Source organism: Colossoma macropomum, unplaced genomic scaffold (assembly GCF_904425465.1).
Source record: "Colossoma macropomum unplaced genomic scaffold, Colossoma_macropomum, whole genome shotgun sequence".
Lineage (NCBI taxonomy): Eukaryota > Metazoa > Chordata > Actinopteri > Characiformes > Serrasalmidae > Colossoma > Colossoma macropomum.
The window spans coordinates 4,541,270-4,555,509 of record NW_023494796.1 but is presented as its reverse complement, the minus strand read 5'-3'; the positions used below and the strand labels follow the sequence as shown (position 1 = coordinate 4,555,509).

The window sequence follows — 14,240 nt, the reverse complement described above, 5'->3', positions numbered from 1 at the left end:
TAATCACCTCAGTGTCACTGCTGGACTGAGAATAGTCCACCAACCAAAAATATCCAGCCAACAGCGTCCTGTGGGCAGCGTCCTGTGACCACTGATGAAGGACTAGAGGATGACCAACACAAACTGTGCAGCAGCAGATGAGCTATCGTCTCTGACTTTACATCTACAAGGTGGACCGACAAGGTAGGAGTGTCTAATAGAGTGGACAGTGAGTGGACACAGTGTTTAAAAACTCCAGCAGCACTGCTGTGTCTGATCCACTTGTACCAGCACAACACACACTAACACACCACCACCACGTCAGTGTTACTGCAGTGCTGAGAATGATCCACCACCCAAATAGTACCTGCTCTGTGAGGGTCCATGGGGGTCCTTTTTTTGTTATTGTTTTATCATCCAGGCCTGTTCTGATGTTTTTTTTTTCCTTCACACATTTATCCTTCCTCTTTCTTTTCTTCTCTTCTTTTTCTTCTTCGTCGGCTCTAGGAACATCTCGGCGGAGCAGGATGTTCGGAACGTTCCCAGGAAACTACGTTAAGCCACTTTAACGAAGATTACGGCACAACCACAGCGACTCCGATGCCTTCCATATAGGGCCAATGTGGAACCTCAACCCTGAGTGTGTGTGTGGGTGTGTGCTTTCTTATGTGTGTGTGTGTGTGTGTGTGTGTGTGTGTGTGTTCACATGCAAAAACAATTTTAGCTTTCACTAGCCATCTCTACAGACTCCTCCAATGAAGTTTTTTCTTTTTTTCATTTGATAAAAATTAAAAAAAGGTTTTGGTTTGGTTTGAACGTTCAGCTTCCTGGATTATAGTTCAGCAGCTCACAACTGTATTTACATGCTCTATAACAATATATTATTTATTAGTGATAATAATTTCTGATAAGCAATAGTTGCGGAAGATGTGGGTAGGAAATGTTCGGAGAAGAAAAATGATCGACGGCAACAGAGTCGTTTAGTGTCCGAGGAAGTGTGTGTGTGTGTGTGTGTTTGCACGTTTGTAGAGTTAGATTGCTGAAGGACCATATAGCAAAAGTTCGTAAGTGGATTTCTGGGATTTTTCTGATTTTAAGTGAAGGATTTTGCGTAAAAGCAATAAGGAAACCTGTGCTAATCTGACATTCATTCTGTTTGTGTAAAAACACATATATATTGTGTTAACACTTTGCTCATATTTGGGCGAATTATTAAAAAGATGTCCATGTATGTGCAACGAGGAATTATTTACAGCAGTATCGTTACTCGCCATGGAGGTTTAAACTGAACGAAGTATTATTTGGACACGGCAATCGATCCGTTTGTATTAAAATACATTAAAATGCATTATGCCTGTGAAAGTGTTCAGCTGTCCAGGTCACTGAATTGTCTAATAGCAGTAAGCCAAGGCAACCGGACCTGTGGTTCCTACGACACGTAAGTCTTCAATCCCTTTAACTGCAGGCTTATTACTCAGTCATTAAGCTTTAAGTCTTTGATTCAGTGACTTCTATTAATTATTTGTATCTTCTGTGAAATGTGTAGTTGCAGTTGCCTAGCAACCACTACACCTTCCCTTGCAATCATTTCCGGTACCACCCGGAATACCACAGCAACCACTGTGACTGTCTGACACAATCTGACACAAATTATGCCACATTGGACACCTCTAGCAGTTGCCTAGCAACCACTACACATTCCTAGCAATCACTTCCAGCACCTTAGCAACCCCACAGCAATACCCTAGCAACCACCAGAGAAACCACAGCAACCACCTAGCAACATTCTAGCAACCACCTGGAATACCATAGCAACCACATAGCACTACCCTAGCAACCACCAGAGAAACCACAGCAACTGCCTGGAATACCATAGCAACCACACAGCACTACCCAAGCGACCACCAGAGAAACCACAGCAACCACCTAGCAACATTCTAGCAACCACCAGGAAAACCATAGCAACCACCAGAGAAAACACAACAGCTGCTTAGCAACCTTTGCAGGACTGTTTTTTCTATATGATTTAGAAGTGAAGGCATCTCTGGCTGCTGGTTCCTGTTTAGCAGGGATTTTAATAGCATGTATGAACACATGCATCCCAGTGATGTCCCCGGTTTGGGGATCTCAGGAAAGGGCTGGATTGCATTTGAACAAGGTCCAAAGTACATACAGGCCTGAATCAAGGGTCTCAGGTTCAAAACATCTTCATCAACTGTACCACAAATCCGGTCACCTTGACTTACTACGTCCTGGACGTTAAACGGTGTTGGCACTTTGGCCTGTGATTAGCATTTCTGGGTAATTTTCTGACATTAGACTAACGGACTTGCGTTCCTTGTATTATGAAGAGAGTTTTATGAATATCTTGGGATTTGAAGTTCCATTCATGCTGGTTTGAGTGTTTATAGATCGGTTGCCAGATATAATGTAAAGAAAATGTTAAGGGCAAATTGTTGTGTGAAATGAACTTGTATGGAAGACAAAAGTTTGTTTTTCCCTCTCTGTCACTCTCTTTTTCTCTTTTTGTCATGTTTCACACCTTTTTTGTCACAATGTGGCTTTGATGCGAATTATTCTCACAAAATTCACTTTAAAATGATGCACAATGTAACAGGCTTCAGAGAGAACTTTGAAGAATATGTTTTCTAATGCGCTTGTTTTTGCTTTTGTCAAAAAAGTCACGCTGGCCCTGTTCACACCTGGTATTAGCATCCATCTTGAGTGATCTGGTCACGAGTGGACAGCGAGTGGACGTGTAATCTGGCATTTCATTGGGTCTCGAATCTGACTCTAGTGACCACTTATGATCAGTTCCATGACAAAACAGTCTCTGTGATCACTGTGTCTTGTAATTATGTAGTGTAATGCGTTACAGTCAATTTTTCTAATCACGTTACAGAAACTGACTTAATTAGTATTCTGTTACTTGTGTTACTCATCTGTCTCCAAGACAACAACATGGATTATGTGCGATCCATTTAAAAGATTTTTTTTACATAGATTAGGGCTGTACAACAAGGACACCAAACATGATTTTCGATAAAGCATTTTGATATCATAATGGTGATTCGAGAAGCAATAAATTATGATTCACTATTGTGCAAAATTAAAAGAATTTTCACAGCTACATACGTCAGAACTGCAAGTACCTTTTTTGTTCCCTGAAAGGCTGAAACATAATTCCTCATTATTCCTAGGCTAATAAAGATACATCCATTACATAGACACACAAAAGCTCCTTATAGTGATGCAGGTTTGTTGTAACAGCAGCCATTACTGCTTGACACAATTAACATGCAGCACTGGTTTTGAGAATAATCATGACCCACATTTACAGGCTAATAGTTCAGGACAGAACAGTTCAAAAACTTCAAACGCTTCGTTCCTCCAATCTAATTATGCAGCTTGTGAGGTAACAAGATCTACAACTCTTAACCATGTGTTCATCCCAGAAACAGTGCAGGATTATCCGTGCCTGTCCTAATTGTGTCTCCTAATTGTAACAGTTGACTGTGGGACACACTGTAAACGATCTGTCAACGCATTTAATCATGCTAATATGGAGCCGGTCCTATGCCCTGTCTGGGGCAGTGGCACGTTAGTGCCCGAGAACACAGCCAAGTATACGCATTCAGTTGTGGGACTTGAACCAACAACCTTCTCGTCACTGGTTCACCTAATCTAGGCTACCGGTCACTCCAGCATGCATAGTTTTACTTTGAGGCAGCTGTTTGAGCTGGTAACAATCAGGAATACCCAGCCCCTGGAGGGGTTTGAACCCACACCCTTCCGGTTGCAGGCTCATCTCTCAAACCATCTGTTTTGGATCTGTTTTTGAACTTTCTACTAGATAGTTTTTCAGTTTTAGAACAGCCGTTTGTCAAGCATTGTCTTATTCTGGTAGAGACAGTTTCAGTCCTTTTACATGGCGTTTACTGGAACTGTCTGTTTCTTTCTAAATAAAACAAGTAACGGATTCTTGGATCTTACCATTGGTACGGATTTGAGTGGGTTTTAGGGTGTTTTAGGGAGCTTTTTCCAGACCCAGCACTGCTTGCTCTGTGAGTTCGTTACATTTGGTCAAGTGTGACAGCTGTTTTCAAGCCCAAGACCAGTCCAGAGAACCAATCTCTGGTGGTTCTGAAATGGTTGGTCTGGGGTTCACTTCCAGCCAACTCTGGTGCGGCCCGCTGCATCTGAAAGCTATCCGCTCCCGGCGCCATGTGTGGGGTTGCGTAATTGGTTCATTTTGTAATTTGACGGCTTCGATTTTTTTCCTTTTCAAGTTTCGAGATGGTGAGGAAAGGATTGGTGCAGTCAGTGAAGAAGATATCTTGAACGAAGAAGTCATTCAAGTGCAAATGGCCACTGCAAATGGCAAATGGCAAATGGCCAATCTCCAATAACAAAATAATAAAAAGAGGCAAAAAGTTGTGGCTACCATTTTGCAAACCTTGGTGCGGAAAAGTGACGTATGGAATCATAGAATCGATCCATGGTTTGGAGGGATTTCTTGCGTGAAAGCAAACCAGCGATAATGAGCACCTTCCCCAGACGAGCCCAGTATCGGCCCTGGGTACAGACTCAAGTATTACATAGAACGTAATGAAATGAAAATAATAAATGAAAGAGTAGTGATTGAAGGAACCCCTTTACAGTTTGAGAGGAGAAATTAGTAACCCAACACTACTAAGCGCTGTAAACTTGATCAAAATGTGTGTTTGTAACAGGTGTGAACAGGGCCACTTAGTTTTGAAGGGTTACAATGTTACAGAGGACAATTCAGTATTTTCTGCACAAGCAGTGTAGCTTCACTGTGTTAAACTCCATGTTTTCATCTGCTTGTGATGGACGTGTGTACGCGTGTCAAAACGTGTGATGTAACAGCATCTTTAAAGCACCTTAAGCACATTAGTTATGAGTGAGATGAGTTTTCTGCACTTTTCTGGTTTGCGTTTGCTCTCAGAAGCTTCACCAGTTTGATTTCCTTTTTGTTTTTTGTATGGTCACGTATATCGACTTGCTTTATAAAGTCTGTCTTTGCTCACTCACTCATCGCTTTGGGTTTTTCTTTCATTTTAATTTCACCCATGCAAACCATCCATGTGCCAAAAACATTTGGACGACAACTGAAAAAAAAAAACGTTATGCAAAAATTCAGCACCAGACATTCTTTCGGGACTGGAGAAGCGCATTACCTCAGCGCGGGACTGAAATGGACTGAAGATTTTCTTTTTTTGATAGAATTTTCTTGCTTCTTTGGACTTTTTACGGTATGATTCCCGTATTTACAGACTTTCTAATAATTAACAGACACACACACGTATATACCGCTCTCTGCTGTGTCTGAATAGTGGGCTGAAGCGAAGCCCCTTTCTTTTACTCTCTCTCTCTCTCTCTGTCTGCTCTGTCGTTTAATTCCGTATCTAATAAATTTCTTCGCAGTGATCAGCCTCTGTTCTCTGGTCTGTCGTAAAGCAGTCGTCTCGGAGCGTTCCTGGCTTCGGGGAACGTCCCATAGATTTATGTTTGTGTCACAAATCTGCAGAGATGCTCGACTGTAATCCTCTCGGTTTATAACCTGTCTGCACATAAAAGTGTATGGGTGAGAGAGAGAGAGAGAGAGAGAGAGAGAGAGAGAGAGAGAGAGAGAGAGAGTGTAGGTGGTTCTCCAGTGCTGTTTCCATTCAGAGCCTCTTGTCTTTGTTTTGCTTTGTGTATTGAGCTCTTCGCAGCGACCAGATGTGCCCAGTATGATGAAGCTTTGGGGCACAACACCACATTTTGTTTTTTTGGAAATTCATTTAAAAATATTTAAGTTGGAATAATCATGTTTTTATACAAGCAACACAAACATCTCTGCTACAATCGAACACTTGAACTGTGTTTCTAGCTCCTACCGTTTAGTACAACTCCACCCAAAATGAGGGAAGTGCAGTGTTCCAGTTTAGCCCATGGGTGGGTTCACTGTAACAGACAGAGGGTCAATTTAACACCTGCTAGAAAAGTCTGATGAAAACACCTGATGACCTTTACTGAAGGAGTCTGAGCTGTAACGCCGTGTAAACACTAACCCCGCAGTGCGGAGGCTGAACTTAAGCCCAGCTGCACTTGCTGTGAGCTTGTCAGCTGCTTCAGTCCAACGTTCCAGGCAACACGGTGGAGATTAAAGTAATATAAGGTTGGATTTTGTGATTTACACAAACAGCTCAGTAACCATGTCAAAAAAACGACTTCGCCCTGAGAACACTGAGAACTCAGAACTCTTCAAACCGCTGATGAATGCTCTGAATTTTGGTGGGAGACTGCGGCTAAGAAAAACGGCAATGTGGACAGAAGCTCACGCTGCTTGAGACCTTATACCATCATATGCCCATGTTAAATTGTGCCCCGAGTTGGGTTGTTCCCCACACTTCCCCACAAAACCTGCAGCTTTTACTAGCAAAAAAAGAGGCCAAAGCTGATCTTTTGGTTGCCAAGGTTAAGATTAGGTTTGGGTCTGGTAGAACTCAGAACTAGACACAAATACAAACTGAATTAGCTAAGCTAGCAACCAAACCAAAGCTGGAAATCTTTATGCTTTATTTATTAGTCATGAAGAGTTACCTAAATGCCAATACGTGCTCATAGACGTGTGATTATGAGTGTAGTTATATATATTTAACAGTTCTAAATTACATAGGACTTGATTCCCATCTAAAAAAGGATTAGGATTAAAACCTACTGGTTTTGCTTTCTAATGGGAATTGGCTTAATGGTTTCCAAAAGACACCATAGTTTCTTGTAGGACACATTTAGATCCCATCAAAAGCATTTAGAATCAGCCATTAGTCACCTGTTTTTTCGGCAGGTATAAGCTTTTGCTGAGGTTAACATCAGGGTTGGATTGTGTAGCACAGCACTGTTTAGATATATTGACACAAAATATCATAAAAATATAAACCGAAATAGGTTTATTAGCTAAAAATTAGCCTATCTAGACAGCATATCCTGTGGCCGGAAATCATCACTGATTTTAAATTACTCAGGTAGCACATTTAAGGTTTGCCTCAGTCGGTAAACACCAGTAGCTGCTGTCAGGTATTTTGAATCGCATCATATGAGCTTTTATTTGGTGATGTTAAGGCATTTACACACTTAGCAATACCACTTGAATTAGCCAGCTAAAAAGTGGTGTAGCTAGCTACTAAAGGACAGCTAGAAACCCAGTGTTTCTACATTTCGTATTATATTCAGGCTCCAATGTTGACCTCAGGCCAACAGTGTCACTTCATTCTTATGGACGTGTGATGATGTACAGTAGTTTTTAAATCACATAGCTTCTGGTTGATAATGTTAGCATTACGAGGTGTAGCAGAGCAGCATTTCCACACACTCACAGAGAAACGCCACAGATTAGGATTGAGTTAGGTCTAGCATAGCAGCTCATAGTTAGCCTAGCTAGCTAGCAAAACATAAGACAGTGGCCAGAATTGTGGCCAGAAATCCTCAGTTTTACACTCCTTTATTTATTCAGGCAGTCATGAAGTCTTAACTCAGTCATAGACTTATCTCAGTCATAGTCTTACCTCAGTCATAGTCTTACCTCAGTCATAGACTCAGTCGTAAAAGTCTTACCTCAGGCGTAAAGGCTTACCTCAGTCATATAGTCTTACATTTAGCTGAGGTAGTGATATTAGCATTTAGTCATTAGTGATGTTAGCATTTAGCTGAGGTTGGTGATATTAGCATTTAGCCGTTAGTGATGTTAGCATGAGGTAGTGATATTAGCATTTATCCGTTAGTGATGTTAGCATGAGGTAGTGATATTAGCATTTATCTGTTAGTGATGTTAGCATTTAGCTGAGGTTAATGATGTTAGCATTTAGCTGAGGTTGGTGATATTAGCATTTAGCCGTTAGTGATGTTAGCATGAGGTAGTGATATTAGCATTTATCTGTTAGTGATGTTAGCATTTAGCTGAGGTTAATGATGTTAGCATTTAGCTGAGGTTAGTATTGTTAGCATTTATCTAGGGGAGTGATGTAAGCACTTGTTAGCTGTTAGATGTTAGCATTTAGCCATTAGTGAGGTTAATGATGTTAGCATTTAGCTGAGGTTGGTGATGTTAGCATTTAGCTGAGGTTAGTGATGTTAGCATTTAGCTGAGGTTAGTGATGTTAGCATTTAGCTGAGGTAGTAATATTAGCATTTAGCCATTAGTGATGTTAGCATTTAACTGAGGTAGTGATATTAGCATTTAGCCATTAGTGATGTTAGCATTTAGCTGAGGTAGTGATATTAGCTTTTAGTCATTAGTGATGTTAGCATTTAGCTGAGGTTGGTGATATTAGCATTTAGCCGTTAGTGATGTTAGTATGAGTTAGTGATATTAGCATTTATCTTTTAGTGATGTTAGCATTTAGCTGAGGTAGTGTTATTAGCATTTAGCCTTTAGTGATGTTAGCATTTGGCTGAGGTTAGTGATGTTAGCATTTAGCTGAGGTAGTGATATTAGCATTTAGTCATTAGTGATGTTAGCATTTAGCTGAGGTTGGTGATATTAGCATTTAGCCGTTAGTGATGTTAGCATGAGGTAGTGATATTAGCATTTATCTTTTAGTGATGTTAGCATTTAGCTGAGGTAGTGTTATTAGCATTTAGCCGTTAGTGATGTTAGCATTTAGCTGAGGTTAGTATTGTTAGCATTTATCTGAGGTTAATGATGTAAGCATTTAGCCATTAGTGAGGTTAATGATGTTAGCATTTAGCTGAGGTAGTGTTATTAGCATTTAGCTGAGTTAGTGATGTTAGCATTTAGCCATTAGTGATGTTAGCAACAGCCATAAAGAAGAACATTCAAAATCCCCACAACATCAAGAACACAAACTACAGCTCTACGATGTATAATGTGAACGAGAGAAGTGCCAGTGAAACTGCCCACACAAATCTTTGGGCTTCAGCGAGGGACACGGCCAAAGCCACCGAAATATTTCAGAAGGTTTTTTGGGTTACAGCAATGACCCTTGTTTTGATTGGCTGATCCCCAATAGTGCTTGAGGAAATAAACCAATCGAGCTGGAATTTGATAAATTAACATGTCGCTCAGAGTTTACATTGCTCTTCTATCCTTACACACGAACGAGGCCTTTCGGTAATAAATAAGGGTTAATCATTCCATCTTTCCTGCCAACACTTTGAGAAAAAGGCAGGAGAATGAAAAACAAAGCGCGAGTATGAAAGAGAGAAAGAAAGAGCCTTGTTTGGATGGGAGAGAAGAGGCTGAGGAGGTGTTGGTCACTTCTGGAAGCAAATAAAGAGACAAAAACATCTCACTCTTCCAAGAAACCATGAACATACTGGAAAGAGAGGGGAAGAAATGGAGAGATAAGTGAAGGAGAGGGTGTATCAGTAAGAAAAGAGCGAGAGAGAGTGAGCAGAAGAATTTGTGTGTGTGTGTGTGTGTGTGTGTGTGTGCATGTTGAGCTCCACCACTCTCCACTGTGCTTCACCAAATAAGGTCAGGAGAGCTAAGCTTCGTCCTCCAGGCACTTCACCAGCCTCGCTCTCCCAGCCACAAGGAGACCAGGCTGGGAGTTTCACGCTAACTTCACATGCTGATCCCACTGGCCTGTTTTGCTGTTTTCCTAACATTTCTCCCACTGTACAAATCAAGCAAAGGCTACAAACCATTGACCACTGGAGTGTCAGCAGCAGTTCCTGACCTGCAGGACTTTGGATTCGCACCCACTAGTCTTGCAAGACTTCTGGGGGTTTGTTCGCTTAGTGTTGCCAATAACTGGCTCAATTAAAAGTGACTAAAACTATGTGGACATCCCTCCTAATTACTGAGGTCAGGTGTGTAAAATCAAACACAGAGCCTTGCAGCCTCTATAGACAACTGGCAGGAGAGGGTCGCACTGATGAGCTGAGTGACGTTAAACATGGTAGTGTTATAGGATGACACCTCTGACACATGTCAGCCCTGCTAGATCTGCCCCTGTTAACTGTAAGTGCTACTGTAAAAAAGGAAACAAGTGCATAACACAAAATTGCTTATCCTCTGTTGCATCGCTCACTACAGAGTTCCAAACCTCCTCTGAAAGCAACACCAGCACAGGAACTGCTGGGAGCCTAGTGACATGAGCACAACCCTAAGATCACTATGCGCAATGCCAAGCGTCGGCTGGAGTGGTGTAAAGGGCCACCACTGGAGCAGCGAAATGTGTTCTCTGGAGTGATGAATCATCTTCTCTATCTGTCAGTCTGATGATGAGTCTGGGTTTGGTGGATGTCAGGAGAACGTTACCTACCGGAATGCAGAGCCAACAGTAGAGTTTGGTGGAGGAGGGATGATGGGCTGGGCTGTTTTTCAGGGTTTGAGCCCCTCAGTTCCAGTGAAGGGTGATGTTGATGCTGCAGCACAAAGACATTTTACACAGTTATCTGCTTCCAGCTTTGTGTCAGCAGTTTGGGGAAGAGCCTTTCCTGTTCCAGCGTGACTGAGCCCCTGTGCACAAAGCAGCTCCATAAAGACATGGAGTGACCAGTTTGGTGTGGAGGAACTCCAGTGGCCTCACAGAGCCCTGACCTCAACCCCACTGAACACCTTTGGGATGAGCTAGAACGGAGATTGTGAGCCAGGCTCTCTCGTCCAACATCAGTGTCTGACCTCACAAATGCTCTTCTGACTGAATGGACACAAATTCCCAAAGACACTCTCCAACATCTTATAGAAAGCTTCCCTGAAGAGTGGAGGCTGCTATAGCTGCAAAGAGGGGGGTCCAAGTGTATATTACTGCCCATGGTTTTAGAGTGGGATGTCCAACAAGCATAAGCTGTGATTGTAAGGTGTCCACATACTGTTGGCCAAATAGTTTATACTGAAAAGTCCATGTAGTTACTATAAAATATTAATTAACTTATCATGAGTGGAAAATGGATCAGGGCGCTTTACAGTAATGATACCTAACATGTATACCTCACTTGTATTGTTTCTGTCTGGGATATTCAAAAGCTATTCTGTACTAAGCCTACTTGCCAGCTATATTTGATTTTGACTTCCTAGATATTAGTGAATAGTTAACTTGCTAAAGACACAACACTACTCCAGCAGCACTGCTGTGTCTGATCCACTCGCACCAGCACAACACACACTAACACACCACCACCACGTCAATGTTACTGCAGTGCTGAGGATGATCCACCACCCAAAGAGTACCTGCTCTGTGAGGGTCCATGGGGGTCCTGACCACTGAAGAACAGGGTAAAAGGGGGCTAACAAAGTATGCAGAGAAACAGATGGACTACAGTCTGTAACTGTAGAACTACAAAGTGCACCTATATAGTAAGTGGAGCTGATAAAATGGACAATGAGTGTAGAAACAAGGAGGTGGTCAGAATGTTATGCCTGATCGGTGTACATTGTTTGTAGAAGCACTATGTAGACTAATTAGTCTTCATTCTACACCACCAGAGCAGTTCTATGTACCTATAATGTTCTCCGCATGCTACAGCTGTGGCCTACACTGAAGTCATCTCAGTGCATTTTCCCCAAACCTCATCTAAGGGTGCAAAGACTTCAAACTGAGGGTGAAACGCTGAGCCTGCAGTCCAAGCATCATCTGGGGCTGAGACTGTGCCTAGCCTTTATGCTAGCATAACATCAGAGACACACTTAGGTGGCTACCTAGCTAGCATAACTTTTAACTGTCCGGTTAACCTATACTGAAGAAAGTCTGATGCATGCTGGTCATTCTGAGGTCATTTTTAGATCATTATACTTTTGTATATGAGGCAAGCATTTTTGCATCATATACAATCCACGCTAATGACAGTTCAACAGTTAGCTACTTTGGCTTCGCTAGCTAGCTAAGAACTTTAGCTGCAAACAGGTAGCCCCAAATAACCCAACCCCAACCAATGGAGGAAACATGAAACCCCAGAATGCTCTGAAGGTGGTCTTTTAGTGAACCGTGATGAAAAAGGTAAAACGTGAGTGAATTTGCATCAAAATTGTTGCTTTTGAAGTTTCCAAATGATTTCAAGCAACATTCATGTCCAATTTCAAAGTGTGTTAATTCCGAAAGCACAGTTAATTCCATACAGCGCTGCCTTTGGAGCTCAGGAGCCCAGCCTTAGAGCTTCTGTGGGAAAGTTTATCTTTCAGAAGGTCAACCTTTAGCAGCTACTGAACCCTGCAGTCAAAGGTTGAAGGTCTCCTCCAGTTCACAGTCCATCTAATCAGTTAAGCTGTTTATGAAGCAACTGCAACAAACACAGAGTTATTAACAAATATGAGTCTTTCATAACTGCTCGTAAGCTTCCTTCCTTCCTTCACATAGATCAGAAACAATAAAGATGATTATGCAGTCTGAGATTCAGAAAGATGTAGCTTATCTTAAACACATACGCAGCTGTGCTGAATTCTGAATTTACTTTAATCATATGAATCGGAGCTTTGAGAAGAACTTTGGAGCCAAGCACAGGTCAATCACAGCAAGTGATCGCTTTCCTGTGTGGAAGCTTTAGTCAACGTAGACTGAAACCAGTGGTAGACGAAGTACACAAACCCTGTACTTAGTTAAAGTAAAGATACCCAAGGTAAAATATTACTCCAGTAAAAGTAGAAGTTCCTCCCTTTAGACCTCCACTTGAGTAAAAGTACAAAAGTATTTGCCTTCAAATGGACTTAAGTATCAAAAGTAAAAGTACTAAAAGATTAATTATGACTCTGATGTCCTATTATCATTTTTATAACAAGACTCTGCTTCATTAACTCATTTTAGGTGAAAATACTCCAGTGTCTCTCTTGGTAAACCAGTCTTTTAATAGAATGTCATTAATTAGTGACGCTGATGTCTATTAAAATTATCATCAGCACAAAACACTGAAGGCAAACAGTTTCCATCAGGTAGAACTGAGTGGCTCTGAAATCACTTTTTACAAACAAGTAAAGTTTTGGTTTAAGATTTAATTGCAACTTAGTTTAAATAAAAATTTGTTTAAATTTAAACAAGTTTAATAAAAACTTTAAACATTCATGCAGATTCACAAATGAGTTTCCTTTACTATGTTGCATCTGTAGGTCTCTGTTCATAAATATAAACTAGACAAACCAATTTACTATAAAATGAAATGGTTTTCGGTTAGAGTCAAGAGTTTCCTCCATCATTTATGTTGAATAGACATTCAACATACCGTTGAACCGTGTGCTGCACTGGGTCGGTATGACCAACAGGTCAAAACAAGTTCAAAACAAAAGTGACCGCTGTGCGCTGATTGGTGTTTTTGCTTTGCACTTCTTTCGTTTTGACATGTTACGTTTTTATGCACACATAAACCAAAAGGAGCGACAGATTTCTCATAATGTAGAGGAGTAAAAAGTGAGATATTAGACTTTGAAATGTAGTGGAGTGAAAGAAAAAAGTCGCCCAAAATGGAAAAACTTCAGTAAAGTACAGATACACGAAAAAACTACTTAAGTACAGAAACAAATTACATTTACTTCATTACTGTCCACCACTGACTGAAACACATAACACATACTAACTTTATTTTGGGGTCTGTTCATCTGAATTGAAAGGCAATATTTTTTCATCATGATTTACAAGCTTATGAGTTATAACCAGTCGTAGGCATAAGTTTTGGCACCCCTGGTCCAATGACATGTTTTCTTGGTTTTCTAAGTGTAAATAAGTGAACACATCCTCTACAGAGACACACTTCTGCACATTTTAATGCACAATTACTGGTTATTTGCTAAATTTAACATACTGTTGGGGGGGGGCATAAACTGCAGACTGTGCACAAGTTATGGCACATTTAATATTTCATGTTTTATGTTAAACTCAGCAAATAAATAGACGTGCAATAAATGTGTAGGCGGTGATGTGTTGTCATTTTTACTTATAAAATCAACAAAATGTCATTTGATCAGGGGTGTTCAAATGTTTGCATATGACTCGTTTTTTGCTTATTTTATTTATTTATATTTTTATTGGAAATACAAATAAATATTATAACATAGCTGCATAGGAGGCTTCACTTACAGAGGATTACTATCAGAAATAAATGTATTTGAGAAACTTAAGAAAGCTTTAAGGATTACATACTTAAGACAAGAACTGTTTTTGTATTATTAATAAAAGCAGAGATTTCCCATTTGTTTTGATGTCATAAATAATAATGAGGCACAAAATGTAAAATGTATCAAATTCGAATCAATAAAATATCTACCAAAGCACCAATATTAGAATTTTAGGACAATATCCAATATT

General features: G+C 40.6%; 1 protein-coding gene and 1 pseudogene across 1 annotated transcript in view; both read left to right on the top strand.

Annotated features, from left to right (window-relative positions):
• Window positions 1–5,033, top strand: part of LOC118817006 (sorbin and SH3 domain-containing protein 2-like) — a 93,489-nt gene extending 88,456 nt beyond the window's left edge. The window contains 1 exon segment of the mRNA XM_036583648.1: window positions 487–5,033. Within this exon segment, the coding sequence (XP_036439541.1) occupies window positions 487–548 (62 nt within the window). The 3' untranslated portion in view covers window positions 549–5,033.
• Window positions 1–14,240, top strand: part of LOC118817003 — a 304,992-nt pseudogene that overhangs the window by 201,392 nt on the left and 89,360 nt on the right.